Source organism: Papio anubis, chromosome 10 (assembly GCF_008728515.1).
Source record: "Papio anubis isolate 15944 chromosome 10, Panubis1.0, whole genome shotgun sequence".
Lineage (NCBI taxonomy): Eukaryota > Metazoa > Chordata > Mammalia > Primates > Cercopithecidae > Papio > Papio anubis.
The window spans coordinates 93,976,780-93,996,911 of NC_044985.1; the positions used below are offsets into that span (position 1 = coordinate 93,976,780).

At 38.3% G+C, this 20,132-nt stretch overlaps 1 protein-coding gene across 3 annotated transcripts in view; it reads right to left on the minus strand.

Moving 5' to 3' along the window:
- ACADL (acyl-CoA dehydrogenase long chain) overlaps positions 1-19,807 on the minus strand; it is a 37,889-nt gene extending 18,082 nt beyond the window's left edge. For 2 of the 3 annotated variants that reach the window (XM_021923950.2, XM_021923948.2), the window contains exons 1-5: positions 19,484-19,807; positions 14,943-15,098; positions 12,285-12,422; positions 10,725-10,889; positions 3,864-3,930 (exon numbers count right to left, since the gene is read on the minus strand). In XM_021923950.2, coding sequence (XP_021779642.2) covers positions 3,864-3,930; positions 10,725-10,889; positions 12,285-12,422; positions 14,943-15,098; positions 19,484-19,560 — 603 coding nt within the window. In that variant the 5' untranslated portion in view covers positions 19,561-19,807. The remainder of the gene's footprint in view (positions 1-3,863; positions 3,931-10,724; positions 10,890-12,284; positions 12,423-14,942; positions 15,099-19,483) is intronic. The other variant, XM_021923949.2, reaches the window with a different exon arrangement.
- Positions 19,808-20,132: the final 325 nt, after the last annotated feature.

Sequence of the window (20,132 nt, forward strand, 5' to 3'; positions counted from 1 at the left end):
CCAAGCTACTCAGGAAGCTGAGGCAGGAGGATCGCTTGAGCCTAGGAGTTTGAGGTTGCAGTGAGTTATGATTGTACCACTGCGCGCCAAACTGGGTGACAGAGTGAGATCCTGTCTCTAGAAAAAAAATGAAAAGAAAAGAAAAATAAAAAGAAAGAAAATCTGCTGTAAATGGCGCTATATTATTTATTCTCAGATGTATCAGTTTTTGAAAAGGACTATTTTTGATTTTTGTAATTGATATCCTGCTTCCTTTAAAATGGCCTAAATAGGAAACTATGATTAAGGAGGGAAAAATGACAAGCCAAATGAGAGGGATTATCAGATGATATTGATTCAGAAAACAAAATATACTCCAAGCAAATATTAATAATTATCTTCTCATTCTGCCTCTTTCCTGGTTCATCTCAATCATTTTCATGGCCTGAGTCACCCTCTACATGCTGATGACTCCAAATATTTATCTATGCCATGTTTCCTTTCTTTTTTTTTTAGAGACAGGGTCTCTCTCACCCAGGCTGGCGTGCAGTGGTGTGATCATAGCTCATTGCAGCCTCGAACTCCTGGTAAGCCACATTTCTTGATAGGACCTGGACCTGAATATGTACTTGCTTCTGAACAGTTCCACTTGATGACTCACGGGTGGGACATACTCCTTCCCACCCCTACTCCTATCTAATCCTGATTATCAACCTATTTCCCTATCTCAATGAATGCTTCAATAGATTACACTGTCATCCTGCTTCTTATTCAATTCAGCATCTAGTTTCTTCTAACCCATCTTAATACTTTTGGAATTTATTCACTTCCTTTCAATTCTATTGTAATTACCTTATTTCCAGCCCTCATCATTTCTTAAGTTCCTACAACTGATCTCTCTACAGCTGTATCATTCATCATGATGTCAGAGAGAATTTTCTAAATGCAATCTGATCATATTGCCTTCACACTTAAACATTTTTGAATAGCTCCTAATAGGCTTCAGGGTAAATTCAAAACCCTTAGCAGGAAATAGAAAACTTATCACAAACTGGCACTAGCTTACCTCTCCTTACCTGCCTTATTGCTTGTCCCACTCTCCCCAATTTCCTGTTCTCCAGTCAGCTACTAAATTATTTGCTGTCCATCACATTGCGAGATCTTCCTGACCTTTGAGTCTTTGAAAATCTTGTTTCTGCTACTTGGGAAAGGCCCTTTCCCAACTCTGCTACAATGAATTGTACTCATCCTGGACGGTTTAGACATCAGACTGGCCAAAAGGTCTCAAATTCTCCAGGCTGGGTTAAGCATTCCTACAACACCTCAAATTTACCAAAATGATCTGTTTTTAATCTCTCTCCCTTTGAAATAGCAGGGGTATAAAATGATGTTGGTTACTCCCATCACCTAAAATGCACAGCACTGAAACATACAAATAATGAAAAATGGGCAAATAACGTTAGTGTTGTCTACACAACAGCAAATGAAGATAGTGGTGGCAGTATGGTTATAGGTGACACAATAATAAAAGGTCATCAACATGCCTCCTTATTAGGAGCTCCTAGCCATTTCCTATTCATATATCTATCTTAAGTGCTTAGAATTCTTTTTGGCACAGATGAGGCCAAAGGATGTTTTAAAAATGTATTTTGAAAAAGATGTTCCTCAAAAAAATTTCTATACATCTTGGCAAAAATATTTTTTCAACAGTATTGCTCCATTACACCACTCCCTTGCTCAAAAATCTTAAAAGTCTACCAAGTTCCTACCTTTCTGTGTAGTTCCTAATATCTGTGTAGCTGCCACAGTTGAAATGCTATGAGTGCTTTTTGTTTGTTTTGCATCACACAGCATCCAGGAATTAGTATCTACAATATGCTCTAAAGTGGTCTCATACACGTTTTAACTACAGATAATAAATAAACAATGGAATGGAAAGGAAGGGAGGAGCAATTCATTGGGCAAAAACTATTCATTTTAATACGCTGAGCTCAATTTGGTAAATCAAGTGGAGTTCTCCAGAAGGTCTTATTGGAAGTAATTACAGCAAAGGATCATTAAAATCTGAACCATTTCTACAACAGTGTGACCTAATGTGAATTTTAACACCATGGTGGATCCCCCTTTCTAACAGAGTTATATTTTCCTTGCCAGTGGATTTTCTCAGTTTGTTTCCTAACTATGACACTCAAAAGTTTGAATAGGGCTGAAATTACCTCTAATGAGGGTCAACATTTTGGGGTGGTGGTAGGATATTAAATGCTTATAAAATAACAGAAACTCATTGCAGATATTATATAGAGAATGTAAAATTCTAAAGAAAAGGGAAAATATAATCCTCCATAAGTATATAATACAACTATCATTCATAATTTCCTTTCTCATCTTTTTAATTTTAATATAGTAAAAATGTTTCTTACTTGCATTCTATCTCCTGTTTTTTCACTTAATGTATAATTATTTCCTGTACCGTTAAAAACTTTGTGGTGCTAATGTTAATGGCTGCACATTCGTTCAGATGCACTGTATTTGCTTACCCATTCCTTTACTTTTACTTGCTTTCAATTTTTTGTTATTTCTAATAGAGTTTTTGAAACAGAGTCAATGGTACTTTTCCTGTGTGGTTCCCACAAAACACTATGGCTGAGCAGATGAGGCCTGCTTAGAGAGCTAGAGGTATAAGAGAATGTGGTTCCCATTTCACTTCGAACCAAATATCCTACTCTCTTTCAAAACAAGCCTTCTGTATGCGAGGAGTTAACTGATTATATATTGGAGCTATCATCTGTTTAATTATAATCCTTAGGATAAATTATTTAGACAAATATTTATTAAAGTATATTTGAAGAACACCAATGATTCAGTTTTGTAAATACAGAGCTATTAGCCCAAACAAACATATAAAAACTAATTCTTCAACAGACCTTGGCACATATTTTCAGAAAGACTGTTTTATAACCATAAATAAAATGATCATCTTTCCTTCACGTAACACTCAGTCAACAACAAATATTTACTGAGTATATACCAGATACTATTTTAGGTGGGTAATATCACTTGCCCTCCGTGATACCAAATGCATTTGCCCTCATTGATATCAGGGATCCTGAGCCCATCTGTAACCTTAATTGGAAGCACTCTCCAATTCCATCAGTGAGTTGTTTGATTTAGTAGAACTGAATGGTTCTCAAATTCTGTCACTGTATCACTGATATCTTTTTCTCCTAGGATCTTTTTTTTTCTTTGAGGGGGGTCTTACTCTATGTCAACCTCCTTGGCTCAAGTGATTCTCCCTCTTCAGCCTCCTGAGTGAGTAACTGGGACCAAAGGGCACACCACCATGCCCAGCTAATTTTTTTAATTTTTACTTTTGTAGAGACAGGGTCTCACTTTGCTGCCTAGGCTGGTCTCAAACTTCTGGGCTCAAGCAATCTCTTGCTTCAGCCTCCCAAAGTGCTGGGATTACAGGTGTGAGCCACTGTGCCTGTCCTTCTCCTAGAATCTTTTGAAATTCTTCTTGATCTACATGAGAAAGCTTTTCCCCCAATCTTTTATCAACATAAAGTTTAAGTATTATTAATATTTGTCCCACATTTGAGCAATGTGAGTCTCACCTTGTCTTTTTCTGGTTTGATAAGGGCTGTTTGGAAGCTAAAACAACCTTTGCCATATTAGTGAGGGGGCATGCAAAATGAAACATAGAAGAAGCTACCACAGATCTTAAGTAATATTTGTTGTAAATTTGCTGTCTCCAAAACAGCTTAGGTAAATTCAATTCCTGCATGAGTCCCTAGATTTAACAGAATTAATGAGTTGTCTCTGAGACATTGTTACCCATGGCATGACTCTGAAAAGAAAGGCTATAGAAGTCCCTCTCTACACACCTTGCTTCCATTGAGAATCCAGTCACTTCCATCCTTTTTAGCATTTGTTTTTATTCCTTGTAAGTCACTGTAATCGAAAGAAAGGATAAACAATTCATCAAATGATAAAAATTGAATTATGTAAATTATATAAGTATGTATGTAAATTAGATTATTCAAACTGGCTACACCATTATAAAATTGCTGAATATTAAGAATGTTCACACAATTGCACTGAAAAACCATGCTGATCTATTATATTCTAAAGCACTTACACAAATGAATATATGATTAAGATTTATTATATAAACTAGCCAGATTTTGTACAGTAGTATAACGAAACCTAACTAACATTCAAGACCCCAATGGGACTCACATAACATTTCAAACCTCACTGTATCCCTGAGATTACGTGTCACCATGTACTTTGCTGCCTTTAAACACCTTGGTTCCTTCCCCTATCTCTATTGATCTAAAATTTAGCTATTAGGCAGGGCGTGGTAGCTCATGCTTATAATCCCAGCACCTTGGGAGACTGAGGCGGGAGGACTGCTTGAGCCCAGGAGTTTGAGACCAGCCTGGGAAACAAAGCTAGACTCTATCTCTATAAAAAGTTAAAAAATTAGTTGGGTGTGGTGGCACATGCCTGTGGTCTCAGCTACTTGGGAGGCTGAAGTGAGAGGATCATTTGGGCCTGGGAAGTTGAAGCTGCAGTGAGGCATGATCATGCCACTGCACTCTAGTCTGGGTAACACAGTGAGAATTTATCTTAAAAAAAAAAAAGAGCATGTCTCAAATGCCATTTTTTTTCTAACAAACCTGCTCTAAGCGTAGAACAGATTATTTTTCTAAATATAAAAGAAGCAAATATTACTAAAGAAAATATTAAGAATATAGAGAGCATTCCAAAGGAGAAAAATAATTCTAAAAATAATTTTATCTCCTGGAATGAACATTTTAAAGGTATATCTTTCCAATATTTTCCTATGGATATAACTATACATATATATGCATTTTTATAAAACTGGAACCATATAATATGATTTTGATCTGTTAACAATATCTAATGACTTCTTATTAGCTGAACAGAACATCATCATGGATTTACCATAATTTTAAAAAATAATCCCCTATTGTTAAAACACTTAGGTCCCAAAATCTAAATATCCTACAATAAACAGCACAGTATATAAATAGTCCACATTACTTGTGTAATTTTTCCTATTCTTTATGTGGGTGATATGGTTTGGCTTTGTGTCCCCACCCAAATCTCATGTTCAACTATGATCTTCAGTGTTGGAGGAGGGGGCCTGGTGGGGTGATTGGATCATAGGGATGGACTTTCCCCTTGCTGTTCTTGTGTTAGTGAGTTACTTATCATGAGATCTGGTTGTTTAAAAGTGTGTAGCACATCCCTCTTCTCTCTATTCCTCCTTCTCTGGCCATGTAGGACATGTCTGCTTCCCCTATGCCTTCGGCCATGATTGTAAGTTTCCTGAGGCCTCCCCAGCTATGCTTCCTATACAGCCTGTGGAACTGTGAGCCACTTAAACCTCTTTTCTTTATAAATTACCCAGTTTCAGGTTTTTTTTTATAGCAATGCAAAAACAGAGTAACACAGTGGTGTTTATATTTTACGTCCCTCGGCATTTTTTTTTTTTTTTTTTTTTGAGACCGAGTTTCCCTCTTGTTGCCCAGGCTGGAGTGCAATGGCACAATCTCGGCTCACTGCAACCTCTGCCTCCCTGGTTCAAGTGATTCTCCTGCCTCAGCCACCTCAGTATCTGGGATTACAGGCGTAGGCCACCATGCCAGGCTAATTTTTTGTGTTATTAGTAGAGACGTGGTTTCACCATGTTGGCCAGGCTGGTCTTGAACTCCTGACCTCAGGTGATCAGCACATCTTGGCCTCCCAAAGTGTTGGGATTACAGTCGTGAGCCACCGCACCCAGTTGCATTTTTTTTAAATCACTTTCTGTATTAGGCTGAATAATGATCCCAAAGATATCAGGTCCTATACCCTAGAGGCTGTGCTACCTTACATGGAAAAACAGTCTTGCAGATGTGATTAATTTAAGGATGTTCTGATAGAGAGATTATCACGAATGATCTGGATGAGCGCTAAATGCAATCAGAAATGTCCTTATAAGAGAGCGGTAAAGAGAGATTTCATAGACAGAAGAGAAGACAATGTGACCACAAAGGCAAAGACTGCAGTGATGAGGCAACAAGGCAAGGAATGCCAAACAGACATTAAGAGATAGAAGAGGAAAGGAGTGGATCCTCCCCTATAACCTCTGGAGGAAGTGTGGCCCTGCTGATACCCTGATTTGGGCCCAGCGATACTGATTCTGGACTTCTAGCCTTCAGAACTGTAAGAGAATAAATTTCTATTGTCTGAAGCCACGAAGTCTGTGATAATTTGTCACAGATGCCATCAGGCAACAAATATACTCTCTTAGAGCATTTACTTTCAATTGCAATTATAATAAAAAGCAATTATCTTTCCCACATACTGCACTTATCTGACTCAAGTTTTTTGAAAACACGTGGTGTATCAAGATCATATTTATATGCTCTGTGCCTAGCATGCTGCTTTGTACATAACGGGCACTCAATAAACATTTGTTAAATTATATTATTAAAATGCCAAGTATACAGAGAAGAATTAATAGAGCAGGCCTGAGAATGCTATCCTTAGAAAGGCCTGTTGCAACATTGTCTGTGGCTAGCATCTGGGAATCCGGATTTCAGGAGAGTTCTCAGCATTCCCAGTACCCATAAAAGTGGCTTACTGTATAAACTGTTTGTGCAAACAATTAGGCTTATGCTGAATACCTGCTTTCCTTCTGGGGATCTGAACTTTTGGTACATGCCAGGAAGAGGGTGCCTATATGACTGACCTCCAATAAAATCCTTGGGCACCAAGTCTCTAATGAGCTACACCTTGGCACACAACATTTCACACGACACAACTTGCTGAAGCAATTATGTCCTGTATGACCTCATTGGGAGAGAACTCCTAGAAGCTGCTATTGGCTTTCTAGGGACTTTGCCCATGAGACTTTCTCTTGGCTGATTTTGCTTTGTATCCTTTACTATAATAAATTGTAGCCATGGGTACAATATATGCTGAGTCTTGTAAGTCCTCTTAGCAAATCATTTGAAACTGGGGGTAGTCTGGGGACCCCCCAACACACGAATTCAAGGCTTATCCATTACACATCTAATCACTTCAAATATCACAGTAAGTTTCAGAAAGAGACTGTATAATACAGAGCCACCTATCTGAAACATAGGTTAAATGGCACAGGTATGTGAACCAATCTGTAGTCTGATTATCATCAAAAGGGTGGATGCAGATTGTGAACATAAAAGTTGAATGCTATTGTATTCTTTTTTGTTGTTGTTGTTTTCGAGATGGAGTTTCACTTTGTCACTGAGGTTGAAGTGCAGTGGCACGATCTCGGCTCACTGCAACCTCCACCTCCCAGGTTCAAGCAATTCTCCTGCCTCAGCCTCCCAAGTAGCTGGATTACAAGTGCACACTACCCACACCCAGCCAATTTTTGTATTTTTAGTAGAGACGGAGTTTTGCTATGTTGGCCAGGGTGGTCTTGAACTCCTGACCTCAGGTGATCCACCACCTTGGCCTCCCAAAGTGCTGGGATTACAGGCATGAGCCACTGTGCCTGGCCTGAATACTATTGTATTCTAACATCGTATTTTTCATCATAAGTATGTATAAAGTATCACTAACTAATGTCTGCACATAGTTTATTAAAACAATTCTTCTAAGGCTGGGCGTGGTGGCTCACATCTGTATTCCCAGTGCTTTGGGAGGCTGAGGTGGACGGATCACCGGAGGTCAGGAGTTCAACACCAGCCTGGCCAACCTGATGAATCCCTGTCTCTACTAAAAATACAAAAATTAGCTGGATGTGGTGGCAGGTGTTCGTAATCCCAGCTACTTCAGGGGCTGAGGCAGGAGAATAGCTTGAGCGTGGGAGGTGGAGGTTGCAGTGAGCCGAGATCACACCATGGCACTTTAGCCTGGGTGACAACAGCAAGACTCTATCTAAAAAAAAAAAAAAAAAAAAAAATCTTCCTATACAGGGATACATCAAAGGAAATAAAGGTAATGGCATAGCTCAGTTTGTAAATTTTTCCTAAGTTTTTGAATGTTATATATGAAATATTAAAAATGAAAAAGTATACTACTTAGTAAAGCCAACAGTTTAGACCCTCACAATAATCTTCTTAAGTATCATTATCTCAATTTCACCGATAGAGACATTGAAGCTTAGAGATTTTTACCCAAGATCACACAGCTGGTGTCAGAACACTCTGGCTCCAATGCTGTCAACAATTTGTTCTATGAACTTGGTCAAAATACTTCATTTATTATTTTCTGTTTTCTTCTTATATAGAAATCGTCTCTTTATATTCCATATATCTCATTATAATAGCCATATAATAAAATTAACATGAGGTCAGGTGCAGTGGCTGACACCTATAATCTTAGCACTTGGAGCGGCTGAGGCAGAAGGATTGCTTGAGTCCAGGAGTTTGAGACCAGCCTGGGCAACATAGCGAGACCCCCATCTCCATTTCTTTAAAAAATAATAAAATAAAATCAATATGAAAGCGTTTATAAAATGCTAAAGTAATACAACATACAAAGATACGTAATTATATATAATGAAGCGTTCGTCCATGGAAGGGGAAAGGGCCAGTGAAACTCTGGATGTTTTTCAGCAATTGCAACCTTTTTTTCTGTGGAGGCCAAATCAAACCAAAAATACAGACAGTGCTCAATTCATCTCTGAGGGCAGTCAAAATGAACCACATTCCATCTTCTATCTTCTTTTCTTCCCACGTGTTTTTCCCTATTTCATGCCAATTTCACACCATAATTCCATAATTCCTCAACATTCTAGTACTCTTCTTCAACTGTGGCTTTTCTCTGTTCTTATATTCTCTTACCCACATGGACTCTTTGCTCAACTCTCTAAATACCTGACTTATTTACTATCCTCTCATGACTTTCAATGACTTTCCAAACAAAAAAAGAAAGAAAGAAAGAAATCTGCTTATTTTCTCCATCCTCATTCTTAGATTTCCTTCTTAATTATATACACTTAACCACAGATAAGGCCAAAGACTTTAAACCAAAATCAAAAATCACATGAACCTTTGTTTGCATGTATAAATTAGAGATAAATCAAGATCTCATTTATTCTATAGCCTCTTTGTGAGTGCTAACATGCAATGAGCTGGAAGTGGAACATGCTAACCACAGAGCTAATACAACTCAATCTGAATATTGGCAGTCAGCCAGATAGTTATTTTAGAGAATGAAATTAAAAGCAAATTTTAAGGAAGAAGGTTAAATTTCTACTTGTTTAGATCACACTTTTAGGCAACAGAAGTGAACAGAAGCCTTTAATCTTTGACAAAATTAAGTGTTAGTATTGACCTAAAATTAGGGATTTATATCTTAAAAAGATAAATATAATGTAAACATATTGCAAGTCATGCTATAGAATATTAAGAGATTTAAAAATAAATAACACTGTTAGAAAAGAAAATTTTACAATAAAAAATGAGGGCCCGACCTCTGCAAAAACAATTCCTGGATTTTCACTTGCCACTTCTTTGGCATCTTTAAGTTCTTCCTTTGCACTGTTCGCTTTCTGTTGACCCACAAGTTGCTACTGTCTTTAACATACATCATTTCCCCTACCAGTTTGCCTCAAACCACTGCCCTCTCTTTCCATTTCTGTTTACCACTCAGCTCTGAGAAAGATTACTCTGTGTCCTCTGCCTCTGTTTTCTCAACCACCTCACTCCCATAAAAAGTAACTTCTGCCCCTCCACCTTACTGAAATCACAAAGGATCATCAGGCCTGCCAGAACCTCTTCTCCATTCTCAACATCATGGTGGACTTCACATTACTAACTTCTTTCTCCTTTCCTACAGCCTTTCCAACTGACTTCTCTTCCTATTTGTGTCTGGATTTCTTTAAAACTCTCAATCCTTCTGTCTCTCTTGCTCCATCTTTTTTTATACAGTTCCAAATGAAACATAATGCCCAGATTTTCCTCCTTTGTCCCTTTTTTTGTCTTTCATTTTTCCTCTTGAGGATCAGGTCCCCACTCTGTGGAAGCTCTTTCCCCCATTCTTATAAAACTGGTTCCTTCCCATTTGTCAAACCTCAGTTTAAATACAACTTTTTATAGGCCTTTGTTAGCATTCATATCTAAATTTGTTTTTCCATATCCCACCAAACACAAACATACCATTAGTCTATAGCACAGTACATTTCCTTCACAGTACTTATCATAATTTATAATTACAGACATATATACTTGCTTATTTCTTGCCTTTCTCTTCATTAAGCACAGAGGCCACATCTGTTTTGTTCACTACTGTATACCTGGCACACTGAAGACATTTACAAAATAACCAGCAAATAACTGAATACGTGATCTTGTTCATTCCTATTGTATCAACTCTTAGAAATGAAAGACTTTTAAAACCTATTGCTACTCCATCCTTGTCTCCAGAATTCCAAGTACAACTTTGTAACAAACTGCTTGACATTTACATGTGAATCTCACCCTACAAGTAAAATTCATTATGGTGAAAATTCGACTTACACACTACCATTTTCTTTGCATAAAACTAAGTTAATATCTCAAACATAGCATACATTATAATCTGCTTTATTGTTATTTTCCTACTTGAGGTCATGAATTATCCTGTGTTCATCTTTGCATTCCTCCTAGCACATAGCTCAGTCTATGTATTAACCAAGTACTAAGAAAATGTCAAGGCACTGCTTCCAAGAATCCAAAGTCAACTAAATATTAACTTACCTTCCAGCTCCAAGCTCTGTCATTGCTATAGCACCAATACATTTGCCTGCAGTCATCTGGGGAATAAAGTGCTTAATCTGTTCTTCTGAGCCATAGTTTGTAATATAGGACATGACAATACCTGAATGAACACTAAAACCTGGGCCTGAACAATTTGAGTAAGCTCTTAGAATGAAAAAAGAAGAAAAATTAGAGCATAAACTAGCAATTAAAAAATGACTATTATAACAACAACGTATTAAAGATCCTGTCAAACTGTTTGGTAGTGGCCTGTCTCATCACAAACCTATGACATTTCTGACTGTGTTCTCTTTTTTTTTTTTTTTTTTACTAATTTTAAAATTTCTGGTTTCAACACAATAACAGTGCTAAACAGAGTTCAATGAACACTTATTTAATTGAGAGATAAAATATTTTAAAATATGAATCACCTGCAGTTATATTCCTCTAACACAGTGGAATAATAACTGTATTCCTCTAACGGCCTTTGCCATGAGGATATATTCTAATAAGATGGAGTCTTGGTAAAACAAAGAAACAAAAGAACAAAAATAAAAAAGCAAAAAAATAGAAAAAAAGAAAAACAGAACAAAACAAAACATGGAGTCATGGAGTGAATTGTGTACTTTGCTATTTTCTTTTAAAATTATGACACACATACACACACAAATAAAAATTTAAAATTTAAAAATAAATTCTATGACACAACAAAATCCTATTTTTTCTTATGTAGATTTTTAATCTGAAATAGCTGCAAAATATTACAAGTTGTTTATGTACCATAATTTACTTATCCATTCTCCCACTGCTGGACATTTGGATTGCTTCAACATTTGGAGAACTGTGACCTAACATGACAATGATTTCTGAACACAGCATCTATATTTCCTAGTAAATTATTTCCTTAAAATGAATTCCCCAAAGTGGCATTCTATGTCAAAAAGCAGGAACATCCCCCCCAAAATTTATTGTTCTAATTTATAAAGCCACCAATAGTGTGTCACTTTCACTGCAATCTTGTCAGCCCTGGGTATTAGGATTTTTCATTTTCACTAATTTTATAGATACTCAAAATGATACCTCCAGATAAGCTTAATTTGCATTTGTTAGTAAGGATGAAGTTTTCGCATTTAAAAAAACTTATTTGCATTTCTTTTTTGATGAATTATTGCTTCAAATTCTTTGCCCATTTTTCAACTGCAATCTTTATTTGCTCTTATACATTAAAATTCTAGTATATTTGATGGAAACATTTTTCTACTCCGCTGTTCTCTTTCAAATATCTTTTCTAAGGGCAAAAAGTAATCATAAGCATTGACAGGAAAAAAAAAAAAAGATCTCTTTAATTTTCAATAGCACCTATTTCAGCAACTTAAAAGGATTTTCTTATTATCCCACATTCAAAAAATGTGTAAGAGTGCATGAGTGGTATAGTCCTTTACATTTTACACTGAATTTTCAATCTTCCAAGATTAGAAAACATTTTTTTTTTGGTCATTTCAGAAAGTTGAGTGGTGTGTTTACAAAACAAGACTCAGCCTTAAAGCTCTCCATACTTACTGCTCCTCCCAGACAACAGCTGCGTAGTACAAATCCCCTCCAATTCCACCAAGATGCTCTGCAGTATTGACACCAAGCAGTCCTTGTTTTCCAGCTTTTTCCCAAACCTCCCTACTTACTTCTCCAGCTTTCTCCCATCTGCAAATAACAAATATTTTAAAATCAGAGATTTTTTTCATATTATTTAAATGGCCACAACTTTGAACTTATGAATGACTTTGTGCAGAAATGCATTCTTAATTTAAGGTAATTATTTACATTAGCCATATGCTTCTATTTGCCGCTGACTCTTTGATCACTTCTCTTCCTCCTTTTTTCTGCCTTTTTTTTTTTTTGAGACAGGGCTGTCACCCAGGTTAGTGTGCAGTGGCACAATCATGGATCACTACAGCCTCAAAATCCTGGGTTCAAGCAATCTTCCCACCTCAGCCTTTTGAGCAGCTGAGACTTCAGGCACATGCCACAAGGCCAAAAAAAAATTTTCTTTTGTAGAGATGGGGTCTTATTATGTTGCCCAGGCTGGTTGTGAACTCTTGGCCTCAAGCAGTCCTCAAACCTTAGCCTCCCAAAGCGCTAGGATTACAGGTATGAGCCACTGCACCCAGCCCTCTCCTCTTATTTGTATTTGCCATTGTCTTTCCCCATCTTGACTATTTATTGGACTTGAAAATTATACCCACTGATATTCATTGGTGTAGTTTTGCTCAGCTAGTACTCTTACATGCAAGCTTAGTTACGGCATGTCGTCATGGGAATTTGCTTAACCTGGATTGTAAAAGGCAATTCTCCTTGGCATATTTCCTTAAAGTGCTGAACTTACGGGACAAGCATATAGAAGCTGACAAAGTAGGGAACCTCATTACAGTTTAAATAGGAAGAACAGGAGAGAAGAAGCACCTTGCACTATATCAAATGAACTTCTGAAAACATTAGACATTTGTGTAAGATAGGCAACCTCAGCTTTTCTTCTTTAAAAATGAGAATGGCAGAATGAGGAAACAGATGGCTAGCTGGAGATAGTGAAAAAATATCTGAGAATTTTTGTATTTTTAAGTGGATTATAGTGAGACATGGGGTGTTTGAAGATACTGATTGAAGGCAATTAGAGACACTACAAAAATTTTTAAGAGTTGGATTACTATGTGTGTTTTGAATGCAGTTGTTGCCTAAAGTAGCTTTGGAAATATTTTTATTATTGACTTAAAATTTGTCAGCTCCTGTTATTTTATTTCAAAGCCTTCTCAAGATTTTTTCTGGAACAAAATTTAAAAGCAGTGAAGAAATAAACAAAAGAGATTGTACCAGAGCAAAGTGTACCATGTTTCTCTTGTCTACAAGAAGCTAGTTGAAGCCTGATGCAGTGGTTCACACCTGTAATCCCAGCACTTTGGGAGGCTGAGGCAGGATTGCTTGAGCCCAGAAGTTCAAGGCTGCAGTGAGCTATGATCACATCCCTGCACTCCAGCCTCGGCAAGAAAGTGAGACCATGTCTTAAAAAACAAACACACAAACAAACAAACAAACAAAACCCCCCAAAACAGAAGCTAGTCGCTCTTCACCAAAGACTAGTTACGGCTTCTGGCTTCTGAGTTTAGCTTATTTTGGTCATTCTTACCAATAAGGTATTAGTAAAAACCTAACGGAAGTTACTTTTAATGCTATTTAAAAACCATTCTAAATTTTGTAAAATACAGATGCCTCTGACTTATGACAGTTCAACTTACAATTTTTTTACTTATGATAGTGAAAAAGCAATACACATTCAGTTGAAGACATGCTTACTTCAAGGATCTATATAACTGTTTTATTTTTCACTTTCATTAGAATATTTAATACACTACATGAGTTATTTAATACTTTATTACAATGTGGACATTGTGTTAGATGATTTTGCCTAACTGTAGGCTTATGTAATTTTTCTGAGCATGTTTAATGTAGGCTGGCCTAAACTATGGAGTGTAGTAGGCTAGGTGTGTAAAACATCACAAACCTATGATGTTCCTGAACCATTTCTCTCTTCATTTTTACTAATCTTCTGATTTCTGCTTCTAATATAACTGTGCTGAGATTTTTTTGTTCTTATAACATAATAACAGTGTTAACATAATAACAATGTATTTTTGACTTATGATATTTTCAACTTGTAACCCCTACTAAATTGAGGAGCATCTGTACCGGCATTGAGTGAATTTTGGAAATGAAGCAAAATCTTATTGTAATAGAAATGATAAGTTTCTGATAAATAAAATAATAGTAATTAGTTAATCAAGAAATATCCAGAGGTAACCAATTCTTACCAAGGTTTGCATTATGCTGACTTTTTGTGTTTTTACAGTTTAATTAATTCATGAAGCAGAAAAAGAAAGACTAAGAAATTGACTAGTATTTTGTTGCCAGTTACCCATGGTTTTCAAAAGTACTACTCTTAGACTAAGTTGCAAATTTTTAAATTTTCTTTTTTGTGTATAGTACATTTTACAATTCATTTAAAAAGCTGCAAGAATCCTGGGATCTTATAGTGTTACAGTGAAGAGCAGTAAAAATGTTAATAAAGCCCTGAACATACTATGTTTTCTGTATAGTAATATATGGCATTCTAGGAAATGGTCCTATCACACCCCTAGTGTACATTTCATTAGAGGAAAATGTGCCACTTACTCTGAGTGATGAGGAATCACTTCTTCTTGGAAAAACTTCCTTATACTTTTCCGGAAAATGTCATGCTCTGAAGAAAAGATTCTTCGAATTCCTATATCTGTTAAGTTTTTAGCAGAAGGAGTTTCTAGACGTTCTTCCCCTCCAGAATGAGAACATCTTAAAAAATATATATGCAGTAGGAAAAGTAAGTGAATTGTTACTCTTCATATCCGAATTAATACCACTGAACAACATGGATTTCTTTCACAGAGAAACTTGACAGGCGAGTAGAGAGTTTGAATTATGACAAACCTGGGTTCAAATTTGAGTGCCACCACTTTTGATGGGATCTACCTCATATAGCTGGAATTAAGAAGTACCTTATCATTATTCAACTCAGTCTCCATCTCCAAATCCTTAAAGAAGACGATGCCCAGAACTAACCACAGATCTGACTTGAGGTGAAATGCAGTATTGTCATGTGACATATGGATTACATTATGTAAAGTTCAAATAGTACAATAGAGTAATACTGATAAATTTTCATATCATGTACAATGTTTAAAATAATGCAAAGCTTCCAAAATTAGTATTTTAACCAGAATCACACAATTTCAAATTGCAGGTGTATAAGATGCAAACTGTGTTGATGTAATTGCCACATTACAAAGACAATCTGGGTGGAGATAAAAATACTCATCAATCTCTGATAAAGATTCTGTAAAATGGAATTATTTAGGACCTACTCCCATCCCTCCCACACTGAGCTTAAAATGAGACTGTTCTGTAGTTCCTTTAGTTCAGTGGTCTTCAGCTTTTTTTCCCTTGAAGTACCCCTGAAAGAAATTTTGAAAATCTATGCATCATTTTGTACATTTTCAAGTTCACATCTAAAAAACTTATCATATATTCAAATCTTGCCAAAGGATGCTTTTTCTATTTTGCATTAAATTCTGATTTAGTGTATTTCTTCCTTAGTTGGACCCTGCCTTTTCTTTTCTAGTCCTTATCCAGAAAAAATCTATTTCATGTAATTAATCAAAGTAGACTTAGAGCGGTTTTTAAAAAAATAACTCTACTATTACATGTTTCTTTCCTTTTTTTTTTTTTTTTAATGAGACGGAGTCTGGCTCTGTCGCCTAGGCTGGAATGCAGTGGCACAATCTTGACTCACTGCAACCTTCGCCTTCCTGGTTCAAGCCATTCTTCTACCTCAGCCTCTGGAGTAGCTGGGATTGCAGGTGCTGCCACCACACCCAGCCAATATTTGTATTTTTAGTAGAGTTTCACCATGTTTAGTAGAGTTTCACCATGTTGACCAGGTTGCTTTTGAATTCCTGATCTCAAGTGATACACCCACGTTGGCCTCCAAAGGGCTGGGACTACAGGCATGAGCTACTGCACCCAGTCGCTATTACAACCTATTTCTAAGGTTTCCCTAATTATCATGTTTTTAGTGGCTTATTCATTCATTTAGTTAGCAAATATTTACTGAGTGCCAATTCTGTGCCAGGCACTGTTCTAGTAACTCGGGATACAATAATGAACAAAGGACTAAGATGAGGACAAAGATCTTGGCTTTTAAGCTTACATTCTAACAAAGGGAGACTGAATAAACAATAAACAATAAATAGGCAAATTATATAATACCATAGAAGGTGATAAGTATTATGGAAAAAGTAAAGTAGAGAAGGTATCAGGAGTATCTGGCTCGGGGGAGGCAGAGACAGAGGTTGCTGCATGAAATAATGTAGTAGGCTGGGCTTGGTGGCTCACACCTGTAATCCCAGCACTTTGGGAGGCTGAGGCATGGAGGATTGCTTGAGCTGAGGAGTTTGAAACCAGTCTGGGCAACATAGCGAGCCCCTGTCACTAAAAACAAAACAAAAAAAAAAAAAAAGAAAGAAAAAAAATACTGCAGTCAGGGTAGGTCAAACCAGAAAGGTGAGATTTGAGCAAACCCTTGAAGGTGATAGAGTTAGCCAGGCATACCTCTAGAATAAAATAATTTTAGGATAAAAGAACAACTAGAGCAAAGGCTGTATGTCTGAATCGTGTCGGATGTGTTCTAGAAAGAGCAAGAAGGCAAGTGTAGCCAGAGTGGGCTGAGAAGAGTAGATGAGGTCAGAGATTCTAGGAAGAAGAGATAATAGGGGACCAAGACATGCAGGGGAGCTTGACCATTGTCCTGTTGCATTAAATAAACTAACATTTACTTTATCCCTATAATGGAAATGATCGACTCCTTTTTCTTGCTAGTAGAGATAAAACTATAAAGCACGTATTTGTCCATATAAATTTTCCATACTTGAGAGTTTTCCTCAGGAAAAAACTATGCTGAGATTAGGAAACTGGGGCCGTAAGACACCGAATCATTTGTCAACATAATAAGTAAATAATAGAGCCAGAATTTAAAACCGAGTCTTACTGGATCTTAAAGTTGAATAGCCTATCCTGTGTTAAGGAAATATCTGCAATATTTTTGAGTAAAATACATTAAGACACAGGAAAGCAAAAGAAATGCCAAAACAATAAAGACTTTCAGGTCAGTCAAAGGTGGTCAGGAGAGAATATGCAGAGGGAAGAAAATCAAAACACGTGGCAGCAAGTTTATTGCAACATGTATTTCTTAATCTAAAGATGAAGAAATCTGTAATGGAAAAATTGGCATTTTTTTTTCTCTAAGGCAATAAACTGCAACTAATCTTATTTGCTAGGCTATAATTTTTTTAAAGCCTCCTTTACATTTTAAAAGGGAGACAATCTCCACCAGCACCTTCCACACACCTGGAAGCTCGTTTTAAAGACACAGTCTCAGGCCCCATCCCAGACCCACCGAATCAGAAGCTGTATTTTAACAAGATTTCCAAGGGATTCCTTTGCACATTAAAGGTCAAAAAGCTGTTACAACAAAACTGTAGCCCCCCAGCCCATTCAGAGGGTCTCTCAGGTCTCCCTTTTTCCAGTGTTCTCTATTTGAGGGTAGATTTTCTTGCCATGCTTCAATCAAACTTACGCCAATGGATAATACAGAAGCAGATATAATTATCTGGTTATCTTTTTACTAAGCCAGACATTAAGGGAGTTGTAAAAATGTAAAACAATGTCACTCTTTTCACTTTTTTTCTGTTTAGGAAAAGTTATTTTTCATAAAAACTGTTATTTATGTTAATATGTAATGAGATTATTGTAACTTTTAAATAAACTAAATATTTGTAAAGTTTCTCAGTTTTGTAGACACCCTTTGATAACGACATAAGATAGATATAACCTACATAAACAAAAGTTCTTTGAGGTCCTCTAAGTTTAAGAGCATAAGGAGTCCTGTTATTAAAAAGTTTGAGGCAGCACTTTGGGAGGCTGAGGCGGGCAGATCACGAGCTCAGGAGTTCGAGACCAGCCTAGTCAATATAGTGAAATCCCCGTCTCTACTAAAAGAAATACAAAAATTAGCAGGGCTTGGTGGCACGCGCCTGTAGCCCCAGCTACTCAGGAAAGCTAAGGCAGGAGAATCGCTTGAACCCGGGAAGCAGAGGTTGCAGCACTGAGCGGAGATCGCGCCACTGCATTCCAGCCTGGGCGACAGAGTGAGACTCCGTCTCAAAAATAAATAAATAAAACAAAACAAACAAACAAAAGTTTGAGGATCACTGTCTTATAATGTTCCAGGTAAGAGTTAAGTATGTATCCTAAAGAAAAGTCACCTTCTCAGTGAAGTCTTCCCAAACCTCCCCAGGAAGACTAGGCATTTTGTTTCACAGCTCTCAAAGAAAATTAGAGTACCTTACACCAATGCTGTCATTCGCAAATTTCCCAGTTCCTTCACCCTTATTAAATAATGAATTCTCCATGCTTTCAATTTGTTTACCCAGTGAATAGATTTTATGTTTCAGACGGTATCTGAAACTTTTGATCATATTATAAACACCACCTTAAGAATCACTGAGCCACTTAGACCTTAGACTCTCTCTTCATTAATCCTCTGTATTTAAAGGATTTGTTGATAAATCTAAACCTAATTTCCTTGTTTGATGGAACCCTCGCCAAGTCATTTCTATCCTAGCTTGCCCTGGACACTTCCGGTCCGCGCCACAGCCCGGGCACCGTGTCCAGGTCCCAAGTTCACTACCGCGCGGCGAGTCTAAGCCGTGGGGAACGACGGGTTCATAGCTCGAACTGGGACATAGATCGCAGCCCGCGCTCCTGCAGCCGGGCCCAGTGGGTGACCACCTCCTCCCAAAACGCAGGCTCCCGGGTCCCACTGCAGGCCGCTGAACTAGACGGGCTGGAATGGGGCTCCGGAATGAGCTTCTGGAGAAATCTTTTGGCTTTCCCCGACGTGGCCTCGCACGGGTGACACCCCTTTTTCCTCCGCCCCGCAGCTGGTTGCACCCAGTCCGCGGGATCCGGGAAACCAGGCCAGCTCTAGCCCCGCGCCGGAGTTGGGGAGCACTCCCAGCCGCGCGCGCCCCGCCCCGCCTCAAGCCAGCGACAGGAGTGACTCGCTGCCTCGCCCCGCAGCCTCCCGGCCTGCAGCCGCGGAAGTCCCGGCTGCCACTCACCGCACGGCGGGCAGCGGGCGCGCCGCACAGTGGCCGCCCAGGAAGCGTAGGGACCCTCGGAGGAGGCGCGCGGCCATGGCCAGAACACTAGGGGCGGCGGGGCGACGGATGCGACTGTGCGGCTACTCGGCGACTCGGGGCAGGGCCCCCGGGAAGGAGGACGGTCGGCTGAGGCGTCCACCTGTGGTGTCCTCCCAAATAAACGCTCGCACACGCCCTGATAAAGGCGCCGCGCGCGCCCTCCCAGAGCCCCAACAACGCCACAAGCTGGTAGCGAGGCAACACGGCCCTCTTATATGTCAACAATAGGATTTTACAGCGAAACTGCTGCCTTTGCTTGCAGCATTCTTTCTTGTTTATCGAAGCAGCTCTGAGCCTTTTTAGGGTCCTGAAGCGCTTTGAGTAATGGATGAAAGCTATGGAGCCCCCACATACGCCAAATACCTAACCATAAAAATGTACATGAAGTTGGCCGGGTGCGGTGGCTCACACCTGTAATCCCAGCACTTTGGGAGGCCAAGCTGAGTGGATCACGAGGTCAGGAGTTTGAGACCACCCTGGCTAACACAGTGACACCCCGTCTCTACTAAAAATACAAAAAATTAGCTGGGCGTGGTGGCAGGCGTCTGTAGTTCCAGCTAGTCGGGAG